The sequence below is a fragment of the Cornus florida genome, unplaced genomic scaffold (assembly GCF_030987335.1).
Source record: "Cornus florida cultivar Cherokee Brave unplaced genomic scaffold, ASM3098733v1 CherokeeBrave_3.0.0_Hap2_Chr01, whole genome shotgun sequence".
Lineage (NCBI taxonomy): Eukaryota > Viridiplantae > Streptophyta > Magnoliopsida > Cornales > Cornaceae > Cornus > Cornus florida.
This window is the reverse complement of record NW_026775571.1, coordinates 57,608,203-57,629,765: the sequence shown is the minus strand read 5'-3', so window position 1 is coordinate 57,629,765 and position 21,563 is coordinate 57,608,203. Positions and strand designations below refer to the sequence as shown.

General features: G+C 36.4%; 2 protein-coding genes across 3 annotated transcripts; both read left to right on the top strand.

The window, feature by feature from the left end:
- Window positions 1–759: 759 nt before the first annotated feature.
- LOC132272840 (uncharacterized) lies at window positions 760–1,543 on the top strand. Its single transcript, XM_059773922.1, has 2 exons — window positions 760–870; window positions 980–1,543. Exons 1-2 carry the CDS (start codon window positions 760–762, stop codon window positions 1,541–1,543), a joined length of 675 nt encoding a protein of 224 aa, XP_059629905.1.
- Window positions 1,544–3,879: 2,336 nt separating this feature from the next.
- On the top strand, window positions 3,880–21,511 carry LOC132297949 (uncharacterized WD repeat-containing protein C17D11.16-like). 2 transcript variants are annotated; one of them, XM_059794948.1, is made up of 16 exons: window positions 3,880–4,068; window positions 4,558–4,754; window positions 5,040–5,119; window positions 5,240–5,335; window positions 5,465–5,585; window positions 6,715–6,773; window positions 6,874–6,939; window positions 7,583–7,653; window positions 7,790–7,886; window positions 10,965–11,039; window positions 11,169–11,267; window positions 20,399–20,542; window positions 20,633–20,662; window positions 20,764–20,826; window positions 20,972–21,049; window positions 21,156–21,511. In XM_059794948.1, exons 1-16 carry the CDS (start codon window positions 3,950–3,952, stop codon window positions 21,225–21,227), a joined length of 1,467 nt encoding a protein of 488 aa, XP_059650931.1. In that variant the 5' UTR covers window positions 3,880–3,949; the 3' UTR covers window positions 21,228–21,511. The 2 variants fall into 2 exon arrangements, with proteins under 2 accessions (XP_059650931.1, XP_059650930.1); XM_059794947.1 differs by having other exon boundaries at window positions 4,555–4,754.
- Window positions 21,512–21,563: the final 52 nt, after the last annotated feature.

Genomic DNA, 21,563 nt, shown 5'->3' with positions numbered 1-21,563 from the left:
CTTCGAGTTCCCCAAGGAGTGTGAAATTTTCGTAAGCTTCAGGTACACATTGCAAAACTTAGTGCTCGCAAAAAAGTATTAATTATACCAAACGACCAAATGGTCCAACGATATTGTCTTTTCCTTCTCTTCGGGGTTCAAACCTTAGTGGCGTAATTATAAATAATTTAATATTTGTAATATTTAAGGCTAAGTAATTTTAATTCTCTATAAAGTATAAATAAAAATATTCTAATATAATTTTAATATAAATAATTATTTTTTTTACTATTTGAAGTGAGAAAAAAAAAAAAAAAAAAAAAAAATTTCTGAGCAGAGTCTCATGCTGAAGAGCACAAGAGATATGAGATATGAAATTGCTCTTCAATTTTTGCTCTAGATATATTTCTTTATATTTATAATATGTTATCAGCACGAGACTCTGCTGAGAAGATTTGAGTATGAAAATTGTTCAAGTAGAGGTTTGTGAAGTTGTGAAGTACTTTTTTGCTACAAACTCACTGCCAGTAGGGGTAAGAAGTTCTTTTCTAGCTTTGATTCCCAAGGTTGATAATGCTTTGAAGCTTGGGGATTACAGGCCTATTGCTTTGTGCAATATTGTTTACAAGATCAGTACAAAAATTTTGGCTTCTAGACTTACTTTGGTTCTTCTGAATTAGTTGGTATGGAGCAAAGTGCTTTCATCAAAGGGAGGAAAATCCAAGATGCAATAATTGTGGCTCATGAAATGGTAAGTGATTTTCTTCCAAACATCCTATGATGGCAATTAACGTTGATATAATGAAGGCTTATGATTCTGTGTCTTGGGGTTTTCTTTTGAAAATACTCCAAGGTTATGGTTTTAGTAACTACTGTTTTGGCTTCTACAAGGTTCTCAGTGTTACTTAATGGGTCTCCAGCTGGATTTATTCAGACAACTAGGGGTTTGAGTCAGGGATGTCCTCTATCTCCATTGCTATTTACTTTGGTTGCAGATTAGTTATCTCAAAGGTTGAATGCTACAGTTCAAAATGGTAATTTGGAATTGTCTCACACTGCTGTGAAGGCAAATGTGGATATTAGTCATACATTCTTCGCAGATGACTTGTTAGTTACTTGCAAGGCTTCCATTGTTAATGCCAGAGTTTTATCTTCCATCTTTGCAAATTTTGGAGATATTTCTGGCCTAAAGATTAGTCCACATAAGAGTAGTATAATTTTTTCAAAGGGGGTGAGAAGGAAAAGGGCTGTTTTGCAGCTGTGGCAGTGTAAAGAAGAATGTTTACCTTTGAAGTACCTGGGAATTCCCTTGTGTTCTACTAGTATAAAGAAGGCTCACTATGTAGCTCTTATTGACAAGGTAAAGCAAAAGGTTACCTCTTGGAGTGCTAATTTGCTCTCAATAACAGGGAAAGTGGAGTTAATTCGAACTGTTATTACTCCTCTTTGTTTATACTGGTGTAGTGTTTTTCAAATTCCTGTTACTGTACTTAATCAAATTCAAAAAGTATGTAGAGATTTCATTGGGGAAGTACGGAGAATGGGAAAAAGATGCATCTTTTGAGCTAGGGTGTGATAACTAGACCAAAGAGTGAAAGGGGTTTGGCAGTTAGAAGATTGAAGGGCCTGCAGATAGCTGCTCATTGTGCAATTATCTGGGATTACTTGATAAGTAAGGACAGGTTATGGATTTCTTGGTTCAAAGGAAGGTATGGAAGGTGTTCTTCCTATTGGAATGTGGTGCCAAGAGCAACTTATTCTATTATATGGAGAAATATGGTTAATCTCAGAGATATAATGCTCCAAAATACTAGTTTCTTTGTTGGTATAGGTCAGTAAATTAGAATTTTGGTGGATCCTTGGTGCAATGGTCAAACTTTGTTGCAGAAATTTGGACATAGGATGATAAGAAGACTGGGTTTGGCTTGGGATTCTAAAATTGATAGTTTAATGGTTAATGGAAATTGGAATTTGGATTTGTTGCAAGAGGAATTGTTTGATTCTCTTAAGCAGTTTCTGATTTCAACCCCTATACATAATAGGGAAGATAGATTTTTATAGGATGAAGGAGAATTTTCTTTCAAGAGAGCTTGGGATAGATACAGAATGCAATACACTGAGGTTGAATGGCACAACATGTGTTGGGGGAAGGCAAGGCCTCGGTGGTCTGTGAATGGAGTTTTTCTTTTTCATGACAAGCTGCCTACTTTGGTTAACTTGCAGAAAAGAAAGTTGCAACTAGTTCCAAGATGTTCTAATTGTCAACAAGCTGTGGATACTAGGGATTACTTGTTTCTTGAGTGTTAGTTTGCAAGAGAAGTATGGAACTGGATTGGAGATGTAATGGGCTGGGACAAATATCAGTTTTCTGGTTTAAGGGATTTCTGAGACTTGGTTCGGTGGTTTGAGAAACAGTCAAAAAATTTTGGTAACACATTGTTTATGGCTACTTTGTGGAGCATTTGGCATGAACGGAATGGAAGATATCATGGTTCTTTGGATAGACTACCTAAGGAGGTGGCTAGGCAAGCTGTGTTTGAAGTGGTGGATGTTCTTGGCATCAACATTCAAGACCTGCTCTAGTAGACGTTTAGATTTTGCTTTTATGTATTGGACATGGGATTTTTTCTTAAGAGCATTGTTTTATTTATTTATTTATTATTTATTTTTATTTTTTTCATTTGAGGGTATGCCCTCTGTGCACCTGTAAATATATATTTTTCTTTTATTTTACAACCAATTATGAAAAAATATATATATGAAAGTGGGAAGGTTTCTATTAATTCTTGTTTTCGATGTGTTTTTCTCATCACAATACATGCCTATTTATAAACAGTGTTTTCGTTTACTGTTTCTTTCCCCTTGTTTTCTTATTCACATCGTACGCCTATACACACACAATTCATACATTTCTCTTCTTCTGATATGCATAAGTCCATATAATTGGAGCAAAACATTTAATGATGGACTCCACATAATTGACTTTCAAAACAAGGTTGACCCATTCAACCCACCTGTCCTGAAATTATTCGGGTTCTGGTTGCTATGCAGAGCCCAAATCTAAGTTGACTTAAGACCGTACTAACCGACCCAACCCAAGTTTGGGTTGGGACGGGGCTCGCCCAATTTACACTCCTAAATAATAATGAGTTATTAAAATCCAAGAGGAGTACAATCATGCCATGCTAGTACATGCACCTAGCTTACTGTTCCTTCCTAAAGGGCCATTTCATGGCATAATAGTAGGACTTCTATATTCTGTTAGTTTTGCATCGTGAATCTGTCTCAAAAGTTAGTGATATTTGGTTTTATCACGACATTGAGGTTTTATGTTTGAATTGAAATGTAATTATTGTTTTTCTTACGTTTTGAAGTTTATGTATGGGGCTATAAACGAATCGAGCCGTTGACGAACTACTCGAGTTCGGTTCGTGTTCGTTTATTTATTAAACGAACCGAACTCAAATAGAATTATTGAACTCGATTACTAAATGAGCTGAGCTCAAACATCACTCTGATCAGCTCGTTTATTCGTAAACATGTTTATGAACAAGCTCGAGTCAAGCTGGTTTTGAGCTGAACACATACATATATATATATATATATAAATAATATAAACATGTTTATGAATAAGTGTTTCAGCTATTTAAATTTATTTTAAACCCAAGCCCAACATAAGTGTTTCAGCTATTTAAATTTATTTTAAACCCAAGCCCAACAATCCAAATCAGCCCATTTGTTATATTATTTTCTCTTTTAAAATAAAACTAGCCCAACAACCCAGCCCAGCCCAGGCCAATTTGATATCGTTTTTTATATTAAAAATAAAACTAGCCCAACCCATTAATTATTTCTCAAGCCCATTTCCTGTACCCCTTCTAAACCCTAAGCAGTATTCTTCTTCTCTCCATTCTCAACTAACATTGTTACACTTCATTTCTTGTCTGTTGATAGAAAATTGGTCTAAAGAATGATAGCAGCTGTTTCTTGGGTGCCCAAAGGGGTGTCAAAGTCTGTTCCAGCTGTAGCTGAGCCTCCTTCAAAAGAGGAGATTGAAGAGATATTGAAGAGCAGTGATTTTGAAGAACGGTAAAACTTTTATATCTTTTTCTTTTGGTTAATTGTTTGATTATTTTCCTTGAGTCTGGCATATAGCACCATGGGTTGTGAAGAGATTCTGTGAATTAAATCTAATGATTTGTTGTTGCTTTCACATGTAGCAAATATAGTCTTGTTGGCTTTCACATGGTATATATATATATTTTTTGTTTGAGCTTGTTTCTCTTAGCATTCTAACACATTTGTGAAGTGGGAAACAAAGCAATTAAAGAGAAATTGCCATACAGAATAGCTCAACAAGGAGTCAAAAAGATTTCGGATTGGCAACTATATATATATATATATATACATATGAACTTAAAACCGTTACAACTGGATGTTTTACACAATGGTTCTTACTGCTATTAGAATATGTTTATTTTTGGATTCATATGAAGGGCGGCGAAGAATAAAAGGCTAATTGACATCAAAATTGATTGAGTTTCTTCTCATTTTTGAACTTTTTTTTTTTGGCAGTAGAGATAATGAAAGTGAGGATGATGACGAGTTTATGAATGTTGATGCTGCCAAGCAGGCTGATGAAGTTGCCCATGCTTTAGCTGCAGCAGATGCACTTGGAAAAGCTTCCAAGAATACAACTTCAGAGACGAACTTCGAGAATATAACTGATGGTTTGAGAGAACTAGACATGGAACATTATGATGAAGAGGATGATGGTATTGCTATCTCCCTGTGCTCACATTTTCTTTCCCTAATTTTCTCACCTTATTTCCCTATTTGATAGTTAAATTGAAGAATCATGTTATTCTGATTATGTTTACCTAAAGACTTGGCTTAACCTTAAAGAATCCTATAATTATTTTAATTTTAGTCTCTCATGTGTATATATATATTTGAAGATTTATATTCAGACCACATTATTGTATAATAATTTTTTTTCATGTGGAAAATGCCACATTGGATTTTTAATCAAGTATGCATCTCTTCCTGGTTGACCTCAGGCATTGAGCTGTTCAACACGGGGCTTGGGGACAGTTACTACCCAACTAATGACATGGACCCATATTTGAAGGATAAGGATGTAAGTTCGGCTGCCTCTGTATTTCATGGTTTTGTTTCATCACTTCTAGTTTGTTGTGCTAGAGTTGCATTAATTTTACTCTCTTCTTTTTCTTACAATATTCTTTTTTGGTTTAATCAGGATGATGACTCGGAAGAGCTTGAGGACATGACCATAAAAGCTGAAGATGCTGTCATAGTTTGTGCCCGGAATGAGGATGATGTCAGTCATCTCGAGGTATGTAATAGAGAAATTATGCACCCCCCTCCCCCCCTCCCTCCTCGTCCTTATCCCTTTCTATCAAAAAAAAAAAAAAAACTCTGATATTAGCCAGCCACTTACGGTAAGCTCAATGTTTACAAGCAGGTTTGGATTTATGAGGATGCTGATGATGATTCAAATATGTATGTTCACCATGATATCATCATTCCAGCATTTCCCCTATGCACAGCATGGCTTGATTGCCCACTTAAAGGTGGAGAAAAAGGTGTGACTTAACCAGATTTTTTGTTTGAAAATTATTTCTGTGCAAGCACATTTACTTAGTTTCACCTTTCCTTACTTAAGGGCATGGCGAATATGAGACTAATGAAAGATGCATATTCCCTTTCTTTCAAGACAAGGCTCTACCTTTGGCCTTTTGTGTTTGTTTTATGCTTTTTGTTGCCTTTTCTGCCGAAAGTTTAGATGATTTTTAAATGTGATGTGGTTCTATCATCTACGATAAAAAAAAACATATTCTTATTTTTAGAGATAAAGAAGCTATTATTAATGTATTGCTGAATGGTGATTACAATTGGAACATAAACTAGATTACAATTGGAACATAAACTATGTATTTAAGACTCTGAAAGGCTAAGATATGGCATAGTTATTTTGATTTTGGAGGTTCAACTGGATCAAATGTTAATTTTCTATGACTTCATTATTATTCGGTCCATGGAAGGGGAGGTCGTCACTTAAGGAGACACCTTGCTCAGAAATTTGACCTCCAGCCCTAGAAGCTAAAGTGCACACGTGACAATAGTTGGCAATTGGCAGTAATTCTCACAGTGTTGGTGATATCCTGTTATCAACAAAACCTGCATTGCTGAAGAAATCACCTTTTGGAAATAGCCGCTTTAGATTTTTTTCCCTTTTTAGAGGTAGGGCTTTTCGCTAGAAATGAAGAACTAACTTGGCAAGCTATCATATCTTAGTTTATTATTAGCTTTCCTTCTCTCTCTCTCTCTCTCTCGGGTTAAAAATTGAAGTCACACCCTCTCTAATTGCTTAAGCTTTTAGAGTAGATGGTGGTTAACATTGTATCAGAGCCAAAAGTCTTGAGTTCAAACCTCACCGTTGCCCTGATATTAAAATTATAAGCACGTGTTGGACCAAAAGAAGGTCACACTTGAGGGGGTGTGTTAGAGGATATAAAAATTAAAGTTACTTTCTCTCTCTAAGACTCAACATCTTATACTTTTAGTGTAGATGGTAGTTAACACAATGGATTGCCACTAGTAGTATTTGATATTCATTCAAAACTCAAAAGTCATTATTATTTTCACCTATATCTGTTACCTTTTCCATTTATGTATCGTTGTCCTTGTTAAATGCCTTTTATATGTTGGCAGGGAACTTTATAGCTGTAGGCTCAATGGAACCAGGCATTGAAATTTGGGACCTTGACATTGTATGTGGTTTATGGACCTTGATTTTGGTAGACTGTAGCTTTATGAAGCTATTGATGGAGATGTTATTGCAAAGTCTCTTATTGTTTTGACCATTGTCAGATGGATGAAGTCCAGCCATCTGTGGTATTAGGTGGCGTTGCTGAGAAGAAGAAAAAAGGGAAGAAGGTCAGCTAGTGAATCTATTGTAACTTAAATATTGAGTTTTCTTAGGATCCCATATATTGCAACACTCTTAGTAAGGTTTTTTGTCTTTCTCAATCAAAGAAGCGTTTCTTGTAAAAAATTAGTCAATGATTTTGTGCGGAAATTTTGAATGTTTTCTGGCAGTTTTAAATGTGATATCCCATTGGCTTTCTTTCTTTTTCTTTAATTATTAGTTATGATATCTCTATTATGCTTACTATATTTGATTATATGGTATTAAGTGCTACTCCAACAAGTATTCAACATCCTCAATGTTCTTTCTTTATCATTTACTGAGTTCCGTTTGGCCATCCAAGAACAATTGTATCATATTGTTTCCTGTGCAATGAATCACATAGATTTTCAACAGAATACTCTTGAGTGAAACCCATTAATGGTGGATCTAATGTATATTGCATGTTTTTTATTCTTTTTTTTATTATTATTATTTTTAATTTTTATTAGTAACTCTCCCTGATTTTTGTCTAATAAAGTGATTTTTCAAAGAATGTTTGGTTGACTCTTTGTGAACTCACATTAATTTTACGATTTTATGTTGTTTTGATTATTACAAGAGCTTATCTTTTAACCTCTCTTAACAACTCCCATGTTTGCTTTGTGTCAGAAATCTATCAAATACAAAAAAGATAGTCATACTGATTCAGTGCTCGGTCTTGCTTGGAACAAGGAGTACAGGTTTGGATTCTTTATTTTATTATTTTAATTTATTTCCCCGGGGGGGGGGGGGGGGGGGGGGGGGGGTGTTGATTATTTTAGTGCAACATTTGTACCTTTTTTTTAATGTTATTTTGCTATAAAAAATTGTATACAGGAACATACTTGCTAGTGCTAGTGCTGACAGACTAGTCAAGATTTGGGACGTGTCAACCGGAATTTGTAATATCACCATGGAGCACCACTCAGACAAGGCAAGAAATCAGGCTTATTTCCATTGTCGTACTTAATCTTCTTGTTATAGCTGTGTCTTAGCAATTCTCATTTTTTTTTTGTGTTCCCTTTCCTTAGTATTTTTAGTGAGTGATTAGTACCGTTATACTCAACTGGGATAGAGTAGGTATCAGGTTTGGTTATTTAATATGTTCGAACCATCTCAATCTTATCACTTTTGCAATTTGGTTAAGGATTGCAAACTTAAATTGATTTTCTATTTTTTGTTGATCTTTCATTGAATACTAAATAAAAAATATTAATTTATGTTAAAAGGTAATGTAAAGATACTTGGATATATTTATAATTATCGAAGGATTGTTTGTAAGCACTAGATGGACTGAATCTAGTATCTAGTTCACAAGTTCAGACCTCAGTTTGACTCAGTTCTAGAATGGTATAGCAAGAAATTATTCTTTTGGGCATGTTTTTGACTTGGACAGAAATTGCATGTTTGGCTTTTGCTAATTTGATAGTTTTTAAGTACACATTTTTAGCTGTTGGTTTCACTAAAACAATATGATACCGAAGGATGTCTGTGCATTTGTTCTCATATGAGGACAGATGTTGGATTATCTTACTATCAGAGTTTCTTGCCCCACATCGGATTCGGATGGGAAAGGTTTTGGCTTCTAAGGGCTGGTAGGCAGTTCCACCTAACAGTTTAAGCTTTTGGGTCGGATGCCAAGTGTCCGCCCGTTACAAGTGGTATCACCCAGTGGTGTCTAGATCTGGGTGGTCCTCCCCCTGTTAAGGGGACAAGTAGGCTTTGCGAGGTCCTGGAGGGGCCCCCCCCGCGGGGGGGGGGTGGGGAGACGGATCTGGATGGGGAAGTTGATTTCGTTATTGAAACATGATGAAGGCAAATAGCTGTATAATTTTCTTAAGGGGTCAGTTTTCAAGTTTAGCCTCACAACCTCCTATGAAACATGCACACAGACATTATAACTTTTATCTATAATATATAAAGGTTACGTATGAAGATGAAGATATATGAATCTCTAGATAAATTTAAATAATAATAATTTATGTTATATATATTGTTATTTAACATTTATTTTTATAATTTTATGAAAGACAAGATGAAATCTGATAGTTATATTGCATGAATAAATTTTGAAATAAATGAGTCGTGATATATTTGTTACTAGATCCTTTTTTTTTTAATAAAAAAAGAAAAAAAAAATTAAACATTTTTAAACAATTATAATATGATATTATCATTTGAAAAGCTACATTTTAATATTTGAAGTTTATGTGTGAAGTATCTGAGAAGTAGCAAATACATGGTCGAAGTAGCTGAGAGTATCGGATGCTTGTTAGATATATAAAAAGAGATATTTTAAAATTATGGATATGTTTAGGAAGTATCGAATCCGTATTTGCAAGTATCTAAGGAGTGTCGGTATCCAATGCGGATGCGATATATGTACATCACTCTTTTAGAAGTATCCATGCTTCATAGCTTATAGCTTGCTCTAATGACAGTGGTGGACTCAGGATTTAGCTCTTTAAGAGAGGGGAGGGGGAATAACCGATCAGTAAGAATTTATATACTAATTCTTCAAAACTTTCCTCTTTTTTTTCCCTTTCCCCTTTTCCCAAATTAACTTGATCACAAAATAGTAAAATGAATTCCATGTACATAAATGACAAGTTAATGGAATGAAAAAATCATGGCCTGTCCATGATCAGCCAAAACCAATTGGAATAAACATAGTAGGTTCATAACTGGCTACCTCATTAATGTTCTGTCACAAATTGTGATGGCTTAGACTTCCAGTTAGCTGCTGCTATTCTACAACGGAGTGATCACCTGTGCCTTGTTAAATCATGATGAAGAAAAAGTCCTTTGAAGTCAATTCAACTGAACAAAACCTCATACAGACGCTATAACTAGTTCATCATTTACTTTATCTGTGGCTATAACGTCAATTAAACCACATGCTACCATTTTTTCCTTACCATGATGGCCTGCCTTAATTTTGGATTACTTTCTACTGTCACTACTCTCAAACCAAAAGCTGCAATTGGGTGTTATAGGTATTTGCTGCACATGTTCAAACCATGTTTTTTCCCACTTTATCTTCTGTGTATGCCTACTTCCTACGGCCTCTTATCTATTCATTTCTACTTTATCCTTTTTTGTCTTGTCTCACATTCTTTTCAACATCCAAATTTTTGGTTATGGTCATTTTATGAACACATTATTGTTTTGCCACCATATGATTCATCATAAAATAGGTCTCTTAAAAAGATAAGAATAACCATGATTTAGTCTTGTTGCTATTTGCATCAATTCAGTCTTAAACTAATATTTTGACAGTGAAAAGCTTATTAGAATCTTATAAGAGTTCAAGAGAAATTATATGGCTAGTGTTGAGGATTTTTCACATTTATGATTATACAAGGTCTTAGCCGTGAAAATTTTATTAGAATCTTGTAAGAGTTCATGACAATTAATATGGACTATGGCAAGTGTAGTGGATTTTTCACATTAATGATTATATAAGATCTTAACTATAAGATGGCTTCCTTCTTTCTTATGAAATATTTTTTGGGTATTGATGAAATTTTAAAAAGAAAATGTCAAGGGGTGCTATTTACTCCCTGATCTTCTCTTGGATCTTCAGCTTTGCCATTGCCTGATTTCTGTGTTGTAGTTTACACCATATCCAGCAACTAGTTTCCCTTGTTGTGTCAAATGCAGTTTGTGGGGAGGCTGGTGGGATTCAGCTAAATAAATGTACTCTTGATACTTCACACAGCCAGTCTCTCTCTCTCTTTATTTTTTAATTTTTTTTTCAATTCTGTTTGTAAGAAACCATGCCTTTTTTGGGTTTGTTTAAAAGGTGCTTAATGAGGTAATTTAACAACATGGCATTGTTAATTAAGCTAGTTTTGGCTGAAAGGCATGAATTCACACATATACGGCTGTTCCATATTACCAGTTATTGACTTTTGAGGATTTTAATGCTTATTTGTTTCATATTTTGTTTGCTGTAGCAAAATTCCACATGCTATAAACTGTATGTCATGTTCCTATGGATTCTTTTCAGGTTCAAGCAGTTGCGTGGAATCATCATGCGCCACAAGTTCTTCTTAGTGGATCTTTCGATCATTCAGTAGTCATGGTAATAGATATTGTCATTTGTTTTAATCATTCATTATGAATCATACGACTATTATTTTACAGCATTCATTTTTTGTTCCTTACCTTGCCATCAAGATATCCTAATTCAATCTGTATTTTTGAATTTCAGAAGGATGGAAGGATGCCTTCGCATGCTGGATTTAAGTGGTCAGTTGCAGCTGATGTTGAATGCTTGGCATGGGATCCACACACCGAGTATTCATTTGTGGTGTGTATTTCAACCTTTTATGTCTATTATTGCAGATTCTATAGTCATATTCAAGTTAATTATGTAAAAATCAGCAAACCAGAGCTGGAGTCGTCTTAAAACAGGGACACTTTGTAAGATTTTTTATTTTTATTTTTATTTTTTTGTCTTTTAGAAATAAATATGTTACTAAAAGGCACCAATAAAATATGTTAAACAGAATTTTTTGTTTTCCTAATTATGCTAAACAGAATATTCCAAATTATAAAAAAAAAAAAAATTCACAAGTGGGATTCACCATCCCTTACTCCCATGTAAAATAAAGATGGTCTTCAATTCATGAAGAAGTTGCTCAAGTTAAAGCAAACGAGCACTGATTCCTCTTCCCTCAAATGCACCACATCAAACAATGAAGGGCTGCAATCCATGCTTCCTTGTTCTAGAAGCTCTCTAACCTCTCCCAACTGAGAAGAGCTTCTTGTACTAATTCTGTTTAATCCCAAGACATCTCAATATACCTATAATAAATAGCAAATCTCCTTCATGATCAACCAAGTCTCCTGCCTCTTGCCATGCACAACACTAGCATAAAATAATTTTTACCTTAAAATATTTTTTTTCTTGAATGGTGTCAATATTATAAATAAGAAAAAGACAAAGAACAAAAAATCAGAGAGGCATACCCCTCAAACGAAACTCATGATAAAGAAAAGACCCACTTCCAGTAGGGACCAAAAAACAAAATCCTAAAGGAATTTAGCATGACACTAATTGAAAACCAGTAACAAATCTTCAAGGGAGCACTTCATGAAATGAAGCACCTCCCAAACAATTTTAGTAGCCAGCACTGCAGGAGCAATTTTACAGCCTTGATGTAGAGCAGAGTTCCTTTGAGACCATATCATCCACACAGTATTGGCATATATAGATCTCATAACCTTTGATCTCCAAGAGGCAATGCGAGACTGGTTTAGGAACCAACTAGACAATCTATCCATTGATTCAAACTCACCAGTCACAATATTTACCTTACCTAAAACCTCACACCATACGTCAGCAGCATAAGGGCAGGTACAAAACAGGTTGTCATTTTCATCTGTAGCAGCATAGCAGTTATTACAGATGGATGTCAAAGTGATGCCTCTTCTCTGTAAATGCACAAAGGACAAGTTTCTATTCTGTAAAATCAAAGAAACAGCCACAGATACTCTAGGTCTGCAAAATTTTCTGCAAAGCTTAGTCCACTCTAACAAGACAGCATGTTTCCTGCAAACATTCCAAGCAGATTTCAGACTAAACAGTGCATGCTTCCATAGGACAGCATCAGAAACAGCAGTAAGAGGCACTTCAGAATTGAAATCTCTAACTTCAGCAGTGAACTGGTTGTTAAAACACCATTGTCAATTATGAATGATGTCACTAAGAGGAGTTTGATGATCCAAATCTCTGAACCTAGTTGCACCATATCTCTGGGTGAAAGACAATCCATCACAGCAAGGATCAGACTTGAGTAGGAACTTATCACAACAACCAACCTTATAAAGACAGTGTGGCAAAATGATCTCTCTGACTTGAAGCAGTTGTTTCCATACAGTGGAATCAGCAGCCTTAGGAACTACAGACCAAAAGGAGCACTTGTTCAAGTAACTAGCTTTGAACCACTGAATCCGTAACTTTTCCTTCTGCTGTAGCAAATCCCAGCATAAAGTGAGCTTAGAAGCAAGGTCTAAATCCTGGAATTTTCTGATATTGAAATCCCCTTCTGTGAAAGGCAGAGTAACCTTTTTTGAAGATAATTGTGTCATTCTTTTTATATCTGTTTTGCCATGCCAAAGAAACTCCTTAAAACTCCTTTCCAGCTTGACTTGACATGCCCAAGGAATTTTAAACCCAAACAACCAATAGTAAAGAAAAGAATGTAACACTGACTTGATCAGTTCAATCCTCCCAGCTATGGACAAATTGAAAGAGTTCCAATGGAGAAGCTTCGAATTAAACTTGTCAAAAAGCTTATTGAAAACTTAGAATTTCAGTTTTTTGTCAGAAAGAGGCACACCCAGATACTGAACAGGGAATTCAGCAGCTCTGAGGTTCTTCTTCTCCTCCTAACGGATTTGGAGAATATAATTGAACTCTTCTCTCTATTGACCCGTAGACCACTACTGGATGCAAATACCTCAAAAGTCTCTGTAAGAGCTTTTGCAGAGGACACATTAGCCTTGACCACACTCATCAGATCATCAGCATAAAAAGTATGTGAAAGCTTCATACCAACTTTTGAAACAGCATTAATGCATTGACGTTGACAACTATCAATTTTCTCCAACATAAGTCCAGAAAAGAATTCAGTGACTAAAGAAAAGGGGACAGAGGACAGCGCCGTCTGAGCCCTCTCTGAGAGGAGAAATAACCTGTAGGAACCTCTTTAAATAAGATGGAAAATGAAGGAGTGGGAATCCATTTAGTGCCAAAGCCATAAGCCATTAACAAAGCTCTGAGAAACCTCCAATCCACTCTGTCGTAGGCCTTCTTCAAGTCAACTTTCAGTGCCATTGAAGGGTCACCACTCTTCTTGCCAAATCCTTTGATCAAATCAGAAATCAACAAAATATTGTCATGTATCTTTCTGTTCTTGACAAAACCTGATTGCTCTAATCCCACAAGGGAAGGAAGAACTGTACCCAATCTGTTAGCAAGAACTTTGGTAATGATCTTATATAGAAAATTGCAGAGAGATATAGGGGTGTACCCTTTAATTTCATCTCCTTGACCGTCCTTTGTAATTAGAGTGGGGAAGGTAGAATCAACTCCTTTAGGCAGATTTCCAGAGGTAAAGAAATGACAAACAGCAGCAATGACATCTACCCCAACCATAGTCCAATATTTTTGAAAAAACTGAGCTGGGAAACCATCTGGTCCAGGAGCCCTATCTGTTAGAAAATTTCTATCCACCTTTTCAATCTCTACTACAGTAATAGGACTATCCAACATAGCAGAATCTTCAACAGAATAGTCTTCCTAGGATTTATCATAACATCAGAAATGGCTTCAGCAGTATATAGCTGCTTATAATACTCTAGAATCTTCAGAAATAGAGCCATCCATATGTTGGAGCTCAGTGATAGTATTATATGATCTTCTCTGCTTAACTGTGTGATGATGAGAAAAGGAAGTACACCTATCACCTTCTGAAAGCCATCTAACTATAGATTTCTGAGCCCACAAGATCTCTTACAAGTCAATTAAGTTCTCCACCTGCAGAGTACTGTCTTTTTTCTTCTCAATAAGGTCCTGATCAATAGGATTTCTGAGTAGCTCTAATTGAATATGTTTCAACTCTTCTCTGGCTCCACACAATTGTTCAGAAAGCATACCCTTATTCGTATTCTATCTATTCATTTCAGACTTGACCTCTCTCAGCTTCTGCATCAACCTATGAGTAGGAGTACCATGAGTCTGTACTTTCCAAGCATTAGAAATAATATCGTCCACCTCCTTCTGGAAACACCAAATTTTAAGAAATTTAAAAGGCTTGGGTCCTGAGGAACATTTGTCATGCCATTTCACAGCCATCCCATACTGATCACAGAGAGACGGGGCTGTGAGATAGACTTTAGAATCAGTGGAAGTGTCAAGTCACTCCTTATTAGCTAGAGCTTTATCCAGTCTAGCGTCTAGCAATGATTCTTCTTTGCACTGCTTGTTTATTAGTCCATGACCAGTCTCCAAGATGCACAGCCAAATCATCCACCTTAAGACTCTCAAGGACAGAATTAAATTCATCTAGGATAACTTGAGGGACAGAAAAACCACTTTCTTCTCACCATGGAACCTGATGACATTCCAATCCCCTACAAGCAACCAAGGACCAGAAATTAAACCATAATGCACCTTTAAATTTGTCCAGAGATCCGTCCTTTTCTTTTACAGAGTTGGAACCATACACAGCAGTAACAAAAACCGACACACCAACTTCAATGAAACAAACCTTTATCAACATTGCTTGACTAGATTCATGAACAAGAGAGACATCCAAAATAGAACTATTCCATCCAATCCAAATTCTCCCCAACTTATGACTATTATAATTAGCCAACCACTTCCTATTTGAACAAATTTTCTTTTGAATACCAACAGGCCAGTGGCCTAGCGGTACCAAGTCCCTACTTCTCAAAGAGAGGTCAGGGGTTCAAGCCTCAGTGGAGGCATGTGAGTGTGAGTACCAACTAGGGAAAAAAAAAAAAAAAAATTCTTCTGAATTTTAACAGCTCTCTGAGCTTAAACTCTAGTCTCAACCAATACAAAGAGAGCATAGTTATTAAAAGCCCAAGGCACACCGAGGCGCTAGAGGCCCCTTGCAGCCTAGGGGCGAGGCGCACGGCGAGGCGCGAGCCTGAGTGATGTGAGGCGCACAAGTATAATTTTAAAACAATAATTCTTAACAAAAATAACACAACTAAACAATGAACATCCAATAATAAAAACACTAAATAGAATGGAGTCAATGGAGTGATGGACCAAGTTAAATTCAGCAAACAAACATTCAGCAAACAACATTCACACTTTCAGCAAACACCATTCAGAAAGATGCATTCAAAATTTAAATAATCTAGCATACAGCATGTAGCAAATTCAGTTAATTGCATTCAAAAGAAGAAAAAAACAGAACACAACAACACAAAAAAAAAAAGAAGAGACAGGCAGCCTTCAAAGAAGAAAGGAGAAAAAAAAATACAGGCCAGAGAGAAAAAATAAAAAAATACAGCAAGAAAAAAAAATACAACGAAGAAAAAAAATACAGGCTAGAGAGAAAAAAAAAAAAAAAAAATACAGTGAGAAAAAAAATACAACGAGAAAAAAAATACAAGCCAAAGAGAGAAATATATATATATATATAGACCCAGAAGAACAAAAACATAGATGGAAAATAAGATAGAAGAAAAAAAAAAAAAAGAGACCCATAAAAAGAAAGAGACCGAGAAAAACACAAAACCAGATATATAGAGAGGAGAAAGAAAAAAAGAGACCCAGAAGAATAGAAACAGAGACGGAGAAAAAGATAGAAGGAAAAAAAAAAAAAAAACAGAGACCCATAAGAACAAAAACAGAGACCGAGAAAAAGATAGAAGAAAAAAAATAAGAGACCCAGAAAAAGAAAGAAGAAAACCAGAGATATAGAGGTGAAGAAGAAAAAAAGAGACCAAAAAAAAAAAAAGCGAGATATAGAGATTAGAGAATAAGCAAATGAAGAGAGAGAGAGAGAGAGAGAGAGAGAGAAAAGAGGAGAAGAGAAGAGGAGGAGGAAAAAAATTACTAAACTGACCTGGTAGGTTGATTCGGTGATTCCGGCTTCATCTTCGTCGGATGGAAGCAACTGATAGCCCTCTCTTCTCTTCTCTTCTTTCTTTCTTTCTTTCTCTTTCTTCTGTTTCCCACTCCCTCACGTCTTTATTTCTGCTGCAGCTTTTGCTATAGATTGATTTGTTTTGTTGACTATTGTGATACATTGGGTTGCCTCACAAGTCACAAGAGGACAAATTTCCATTTTGTACTTAAAGTTTTTGTTTTGTACTTTCAGTTTTCAAAAGCTGTAACTATATATATATATATATAATAATATAAAGTAAAAAAGCAAACACATGGTACACGTAATACATAAAAGGAAACAACCAAACAAATTATAAAAGGACCACAGAATATATGAAGCGCGCCTAAGCGCGCCTCTTAAACCATCCAAGGCGCAGCCCAGGCGCGCGCCTAGTGAAGGTCGCTGCGCCTGGGCTAGCATGAGGCGCAAAAGCCGCGCCTGTAGGCGCCTTGCGCTTGGGCGCGTGCCCAGGCGCGCTTTTAATAACACTGAGAGAGAGCAAATTTATTTTGAAGGAGGCAATGCTTGACCTCCTTCTGCATACAAGGTCTATTAAGACCTCTCACATTCCATATTCATAGCATTAAGACAGATTGGGAGGAGGTGGAATGCCACCACCTGAGACTTTACCTCTGGTAACTCTATCAGAGATAGGAGGAAGTTGCTTTTTCCGCTGTTGCTTTTTCTTCTCCTCTCCTTTATTTTCCATATCAGAACTCACTGCATTCTCAATGCCTCCAAGAGCCTCGTTCTGAGACGCATCTGCAACATGGTTATTACATTACTTATTTCAACTGAAAACACCGGCAAAACAGAATCATCCTGTAGCCCCAAAATATCATTCTTCTGAGCCTTGACTGAGTCTACACCATGCTCACCTTTTTGTGAGGAATTGTCCTCCAAAGTATGACTGTCAACCTCTACAATCTCAGTGCTAATTCTGTCCCAATAGTGTCTTCATAACTCAGATTACCAATGGCCTCAAATTAGTTAGAAGTCCCAATGCCATTATCAATTTCAGCGTCTACCCCTTTAAGCACTATTATATATATATAGGGCTGCAACTTGGGCGGGTTAACCCAGCCCAACCCGAAATTTTAAAATTTGGGCTTTAGATTCACAAATCGGGTTCATGTTCGGGTTAGGTTTTTTCTCCTTTCTCTCTCCTCTCTCTTCTTTCTCTCTCTCTCTTCTTTCTCTTTCTCTCTCTGTCATCCCCTCTGTTGCCGCCGCAGCCCCACTTACAGACCATGATTAATTGATTTGTAAAACAAGAATTAGAGTCCACAAATTCCAGTCCTCTACGATTTTCACTTGGTGGATTGAGTAGAGTTGGTTGTTGGTCGACCTAGGCACCGAGACGACCATCTCTGTGCTCAAAACCACAATATACAGTATTGTTGTGGGAATGGATGAAAGAAAATAGGAGGTTCCATTGGATTTCGAAAGGGCTGGGGTTGGGTGGGGTTTGAGAAGAGATGTGATGTGCGGCTGTGGTTGGGTGGAAGTTGAAAAGAGATGTGATGTACGGTTTAGGGTTTGGGCAGAGAAAGAGAAGAGGGAAAAGTCTGATAAAATGGAGGGAGTTGATAAGACAGTACGGTTGGGGTTGGGGTTGGGGTTGGGTGGAGTTGAGAAGAAATGTGATGGGTGTGTGACAGAGTTTACAGTACGGTTTAGGGTTTGGGCTTGCACAAAAACTGAAAGATCTGGGTTTTGATTTTTTGAAGAATCTGAAATGATATGCCGATCTTGGTTTTGATTTTTTGAACAATTTGAAATGATATGCCGATATGGGTTTTGAACTTTTGATTCTTGTAGACAGATAGATAAAACTGAAATATATGGGTTTTGAACTTCTGATTCTTGTAGATTTTGTAGTTTGCAGCTGGAGAGAGAGAGGGGGGGAGGGTAAGTTCAGAGAGAATAGAGATGGAGGCGATAGGGGAGGTTGAAATGATTTGCCCTAAAAATATTTTGTTTTTTTATAATAATATAATCAAATGTATATAATACATATAAAATAATATATTATATATATAAATTTCTGAAAAAAAAAAAAAAAACTCAACCCATCAACCCAACTCAACCCGCCCGAAAATATTCGGTTCGGGTTATGACCATAACCCATGTTGAGTATAATTCGGGTTGGGACTGGGCTGGGTTGGGCCAGCCCAAGTTGCAGCCCTATATATATATATATATTTTTTTTTTTTTCTAATTGGTACTCACACACACGTCTCCACCGAGGTTCGAACCCCTTACCTCCCTTTGGAAAGTAGGAGCCTGGTACCGCTTGGCCACTGGCCTGTTGGTTAAGCACTATTATATTATCTTGAACTTGTTCAAGATTCAAGATAATATTATCTTGAACTTGTTATTTATCAAAAAAATATTATCTTGAACTTGTTGAGAATGGTCTTCCTCTACATACTTGCCTTTTATTTTGACCACCCATTTTCCTACTTCTTTAGCCTTCTGTTTCTGCCTCCGCTCCCCCAGAATTCTTTGCGTACATTTCTCAGACACATGGTCTACTTTATTACACAGGTTGCAAACAATGGGTTTCCATTCATATTCAATGTCAACAATACAGTCCTCTCCATGAACGCACATAGTAATGGCATCACGAAGGCTCTCTTTTATATTCACTTGCACCATTACACACACAAACTGACTTTTGTTTGCAGCCACATCATCTAGGAAAACTAGTTGAGAAAAATTAGAACATACCTTTGACACCACAGTTTTATTCCTACAATGAAGAGTCAAACCGTGTATTTTGATCCAAATTGGCACCGAGTCAAGTAAATCCTTTTTCAAGTTCACATTCCAATCCCATTTTTTCAAAATGACTGGTGAAAAAGCTACACCATGACTGACGTGGAGGCGAAGCCTGCCAGGGAGATGAAATCGCTCCGAAGCTGTGTAGAGGAGGGTAATCCCTCCTCCATGAGAAGCGCCGTCTTCTCCTCTTTACCACTCAAAACCCTTACCTTTTGAATTATTTATCATGATCTTCCTATGTGCCGACGACCACATAAAAACTCCAACCCTAGAAAAGGCCCAAGAGAATCACATACCTTTCCAAGTTTAACAATAATCCATAGCTCCTTCCATAGCCTTATAAAAAGGCTTAGTCTTAACCTCCTTGATCTCGGAACTGCTGATCTCACCTAATATTCCTCCTCCCAGCTATCCACTTCGTTCAACAATTATATCAACTCAAACACTTCCTCTTCCTCTTAATTTTGCAATGATCTTGAAAGTCTAAAATCCCATGACATTTCCATCCCCAGTATCCTTGCTATAGTTCAAAACCAATCCTTGTGTACTATAATTCCATAAAAGACCAGATAAAAATCTTTCAAGGCAATTTTCCAACACCATTTGCCAAAAGAAATACGTACCTGACCTTTTATGTTCATCCCTCCTTTATATGATGCACTTCTTGAAGTAACTACATAGGGTATAATTACCTGGGTGCCTTTATCCAGAAAATATTCATTGTAACTACACTTATCGTCCTCTCATATTTTTTAATCATCATTCTTTTCTACAAATTATAATGCTTAGATGCAATTTCCACAACCTCTACCCTGGCAATGCTTGTTCAATCCATCAAGTGATATATACTTGAATTCCTCTCCTAAGCTATGCCAGATAAAGTTTCTTATCAAGGATGGTGAACATATGTTCTATGTTTCTAAATTATTTTTTTATTTAGTCTTTGTTTGGGTAATCCTTACACAACTGAATAATAATTATTTAATTGTGTTTTCAGGTCAGTCTCGAAAATGGTACAGTTAGTGGTTTTGATATCCGGGCTGCTAAGTCTGATCCATTATCTGAGTTGAAGCCAAGTTTCACTCTGCATGCACATGACAAAGCAGTTTGCACGGTCTCTTATAACACGTTGGCACCAAATGTACATCTCTCTCCTTTATCTGGCTAGCCACGTTTATGATTAACTATATACTTGCTGCTATATTAACTTTACCCCTATGATATTCTGTAGCTTCTTGCAACTGGATCCTCTGATAAAACGGTAATGGTCCTTTCCATTTCCCTTTCTTCACCTCAGTGTATGCCCTGCGGATTCTGAATGTGTTTGTATGATCTCTGTTACCTACTCTTCATTTGCTGCAGGTGAAACTCTGGGATTTGTCCAACAACCAGCCTTCATGTATTGCATCTAGGAATCCTAAAGTTGTACGTGATTCTTCCAATTTTCTTTTGGCAAAATATATTGGATTACTGGGAAATGATGGTTTTTGAAGTCACATTGATTGAGTGCCATTATATTTATATGGGCTAATATGATGTGGATTTCAAACTTTGTTTCAAATGTTATCAGGGAGCTGTGTTTTCCATTTCTTTCGCAGAAGATGGCCCTTTTTTGCTGGCTATAGGAGGTTCGAAAGGAAAATTGGATGTGAGTTGAAAATTAACCAACACTTTTCCCTGCAGCAATTTTATTTCTGATCCGCGAGTTTGATGTAGTTGAGGGTGACAATTATTTTTGCTAAATTATATGGCAGGTGTGGGATACATTATCAGATGCTGGGGTTTCCCGAAGATATGGGAAGTATCGCAATAAGAAGAGAACCTAACCAGAATCTTAATGTAAATTAAAAAATGACAGATTTTATCAGTTTTGGATTTCGGTTTTGGATTTCGACATGGAAAGAGTAGGAATTTGCGAGAGCAATTGCGTTTCTTTTACTTGCTTCTGGAGGCTGGAGTAATATAGGGTTTTTGTTGCATACACACTATTGAGGAAAATGGAATATATAGATGGAAAAGGATTGGTCTCAAAGGACTTGTATGAGTTCTAATTTTGTTCAGTGCCCTCAATTCTGATTATAATGTTACTTATCTTTTTTTTTAGTTGGTATGCCTTGAGAATATGCAGTACAGTATTTGCATTGCATAGGTGATATGCCCAG

Bases quoted from the DNA above. Each gene is read 5' to 3' on its own strand.
- LOC132272840 (XM_059773922.1), top strand. From the start codon at position 760: ATGGCAATTAACGTTGATATAATGAAGGCTTATGATTCTGTGTCTTGG. The intron at 871-979 runs GTTCTCAGTGTT...GTTGCAGATTAG, and splicing joins ACTGTTTTGGCTTCTACAAG to TTATCTCAAAGGTTGAATGC.
- LOC132297949 (XM_059794947.1), top strand. From the start codon at position 3,950: ATGATAGCAGCTGTTTCTTGGGTGCCCAAAGGGGTGTCAAAGTCTGTT. The intron at 5,336-5,464 runs GTATGTAATAGA...GTTTACAAGCAG, and splicing joins ATGATGTCAGTCATCTCGAG to GTTTGGATTTATGAGGATGC. The intron at 6,940-7,582 runs GTCAGCTAGTGA...GCTTTGTGTCAG, and splicing joins AGAAGAAAAAAGGGAAGAAG to AAATCTATCAAATACAAAAA.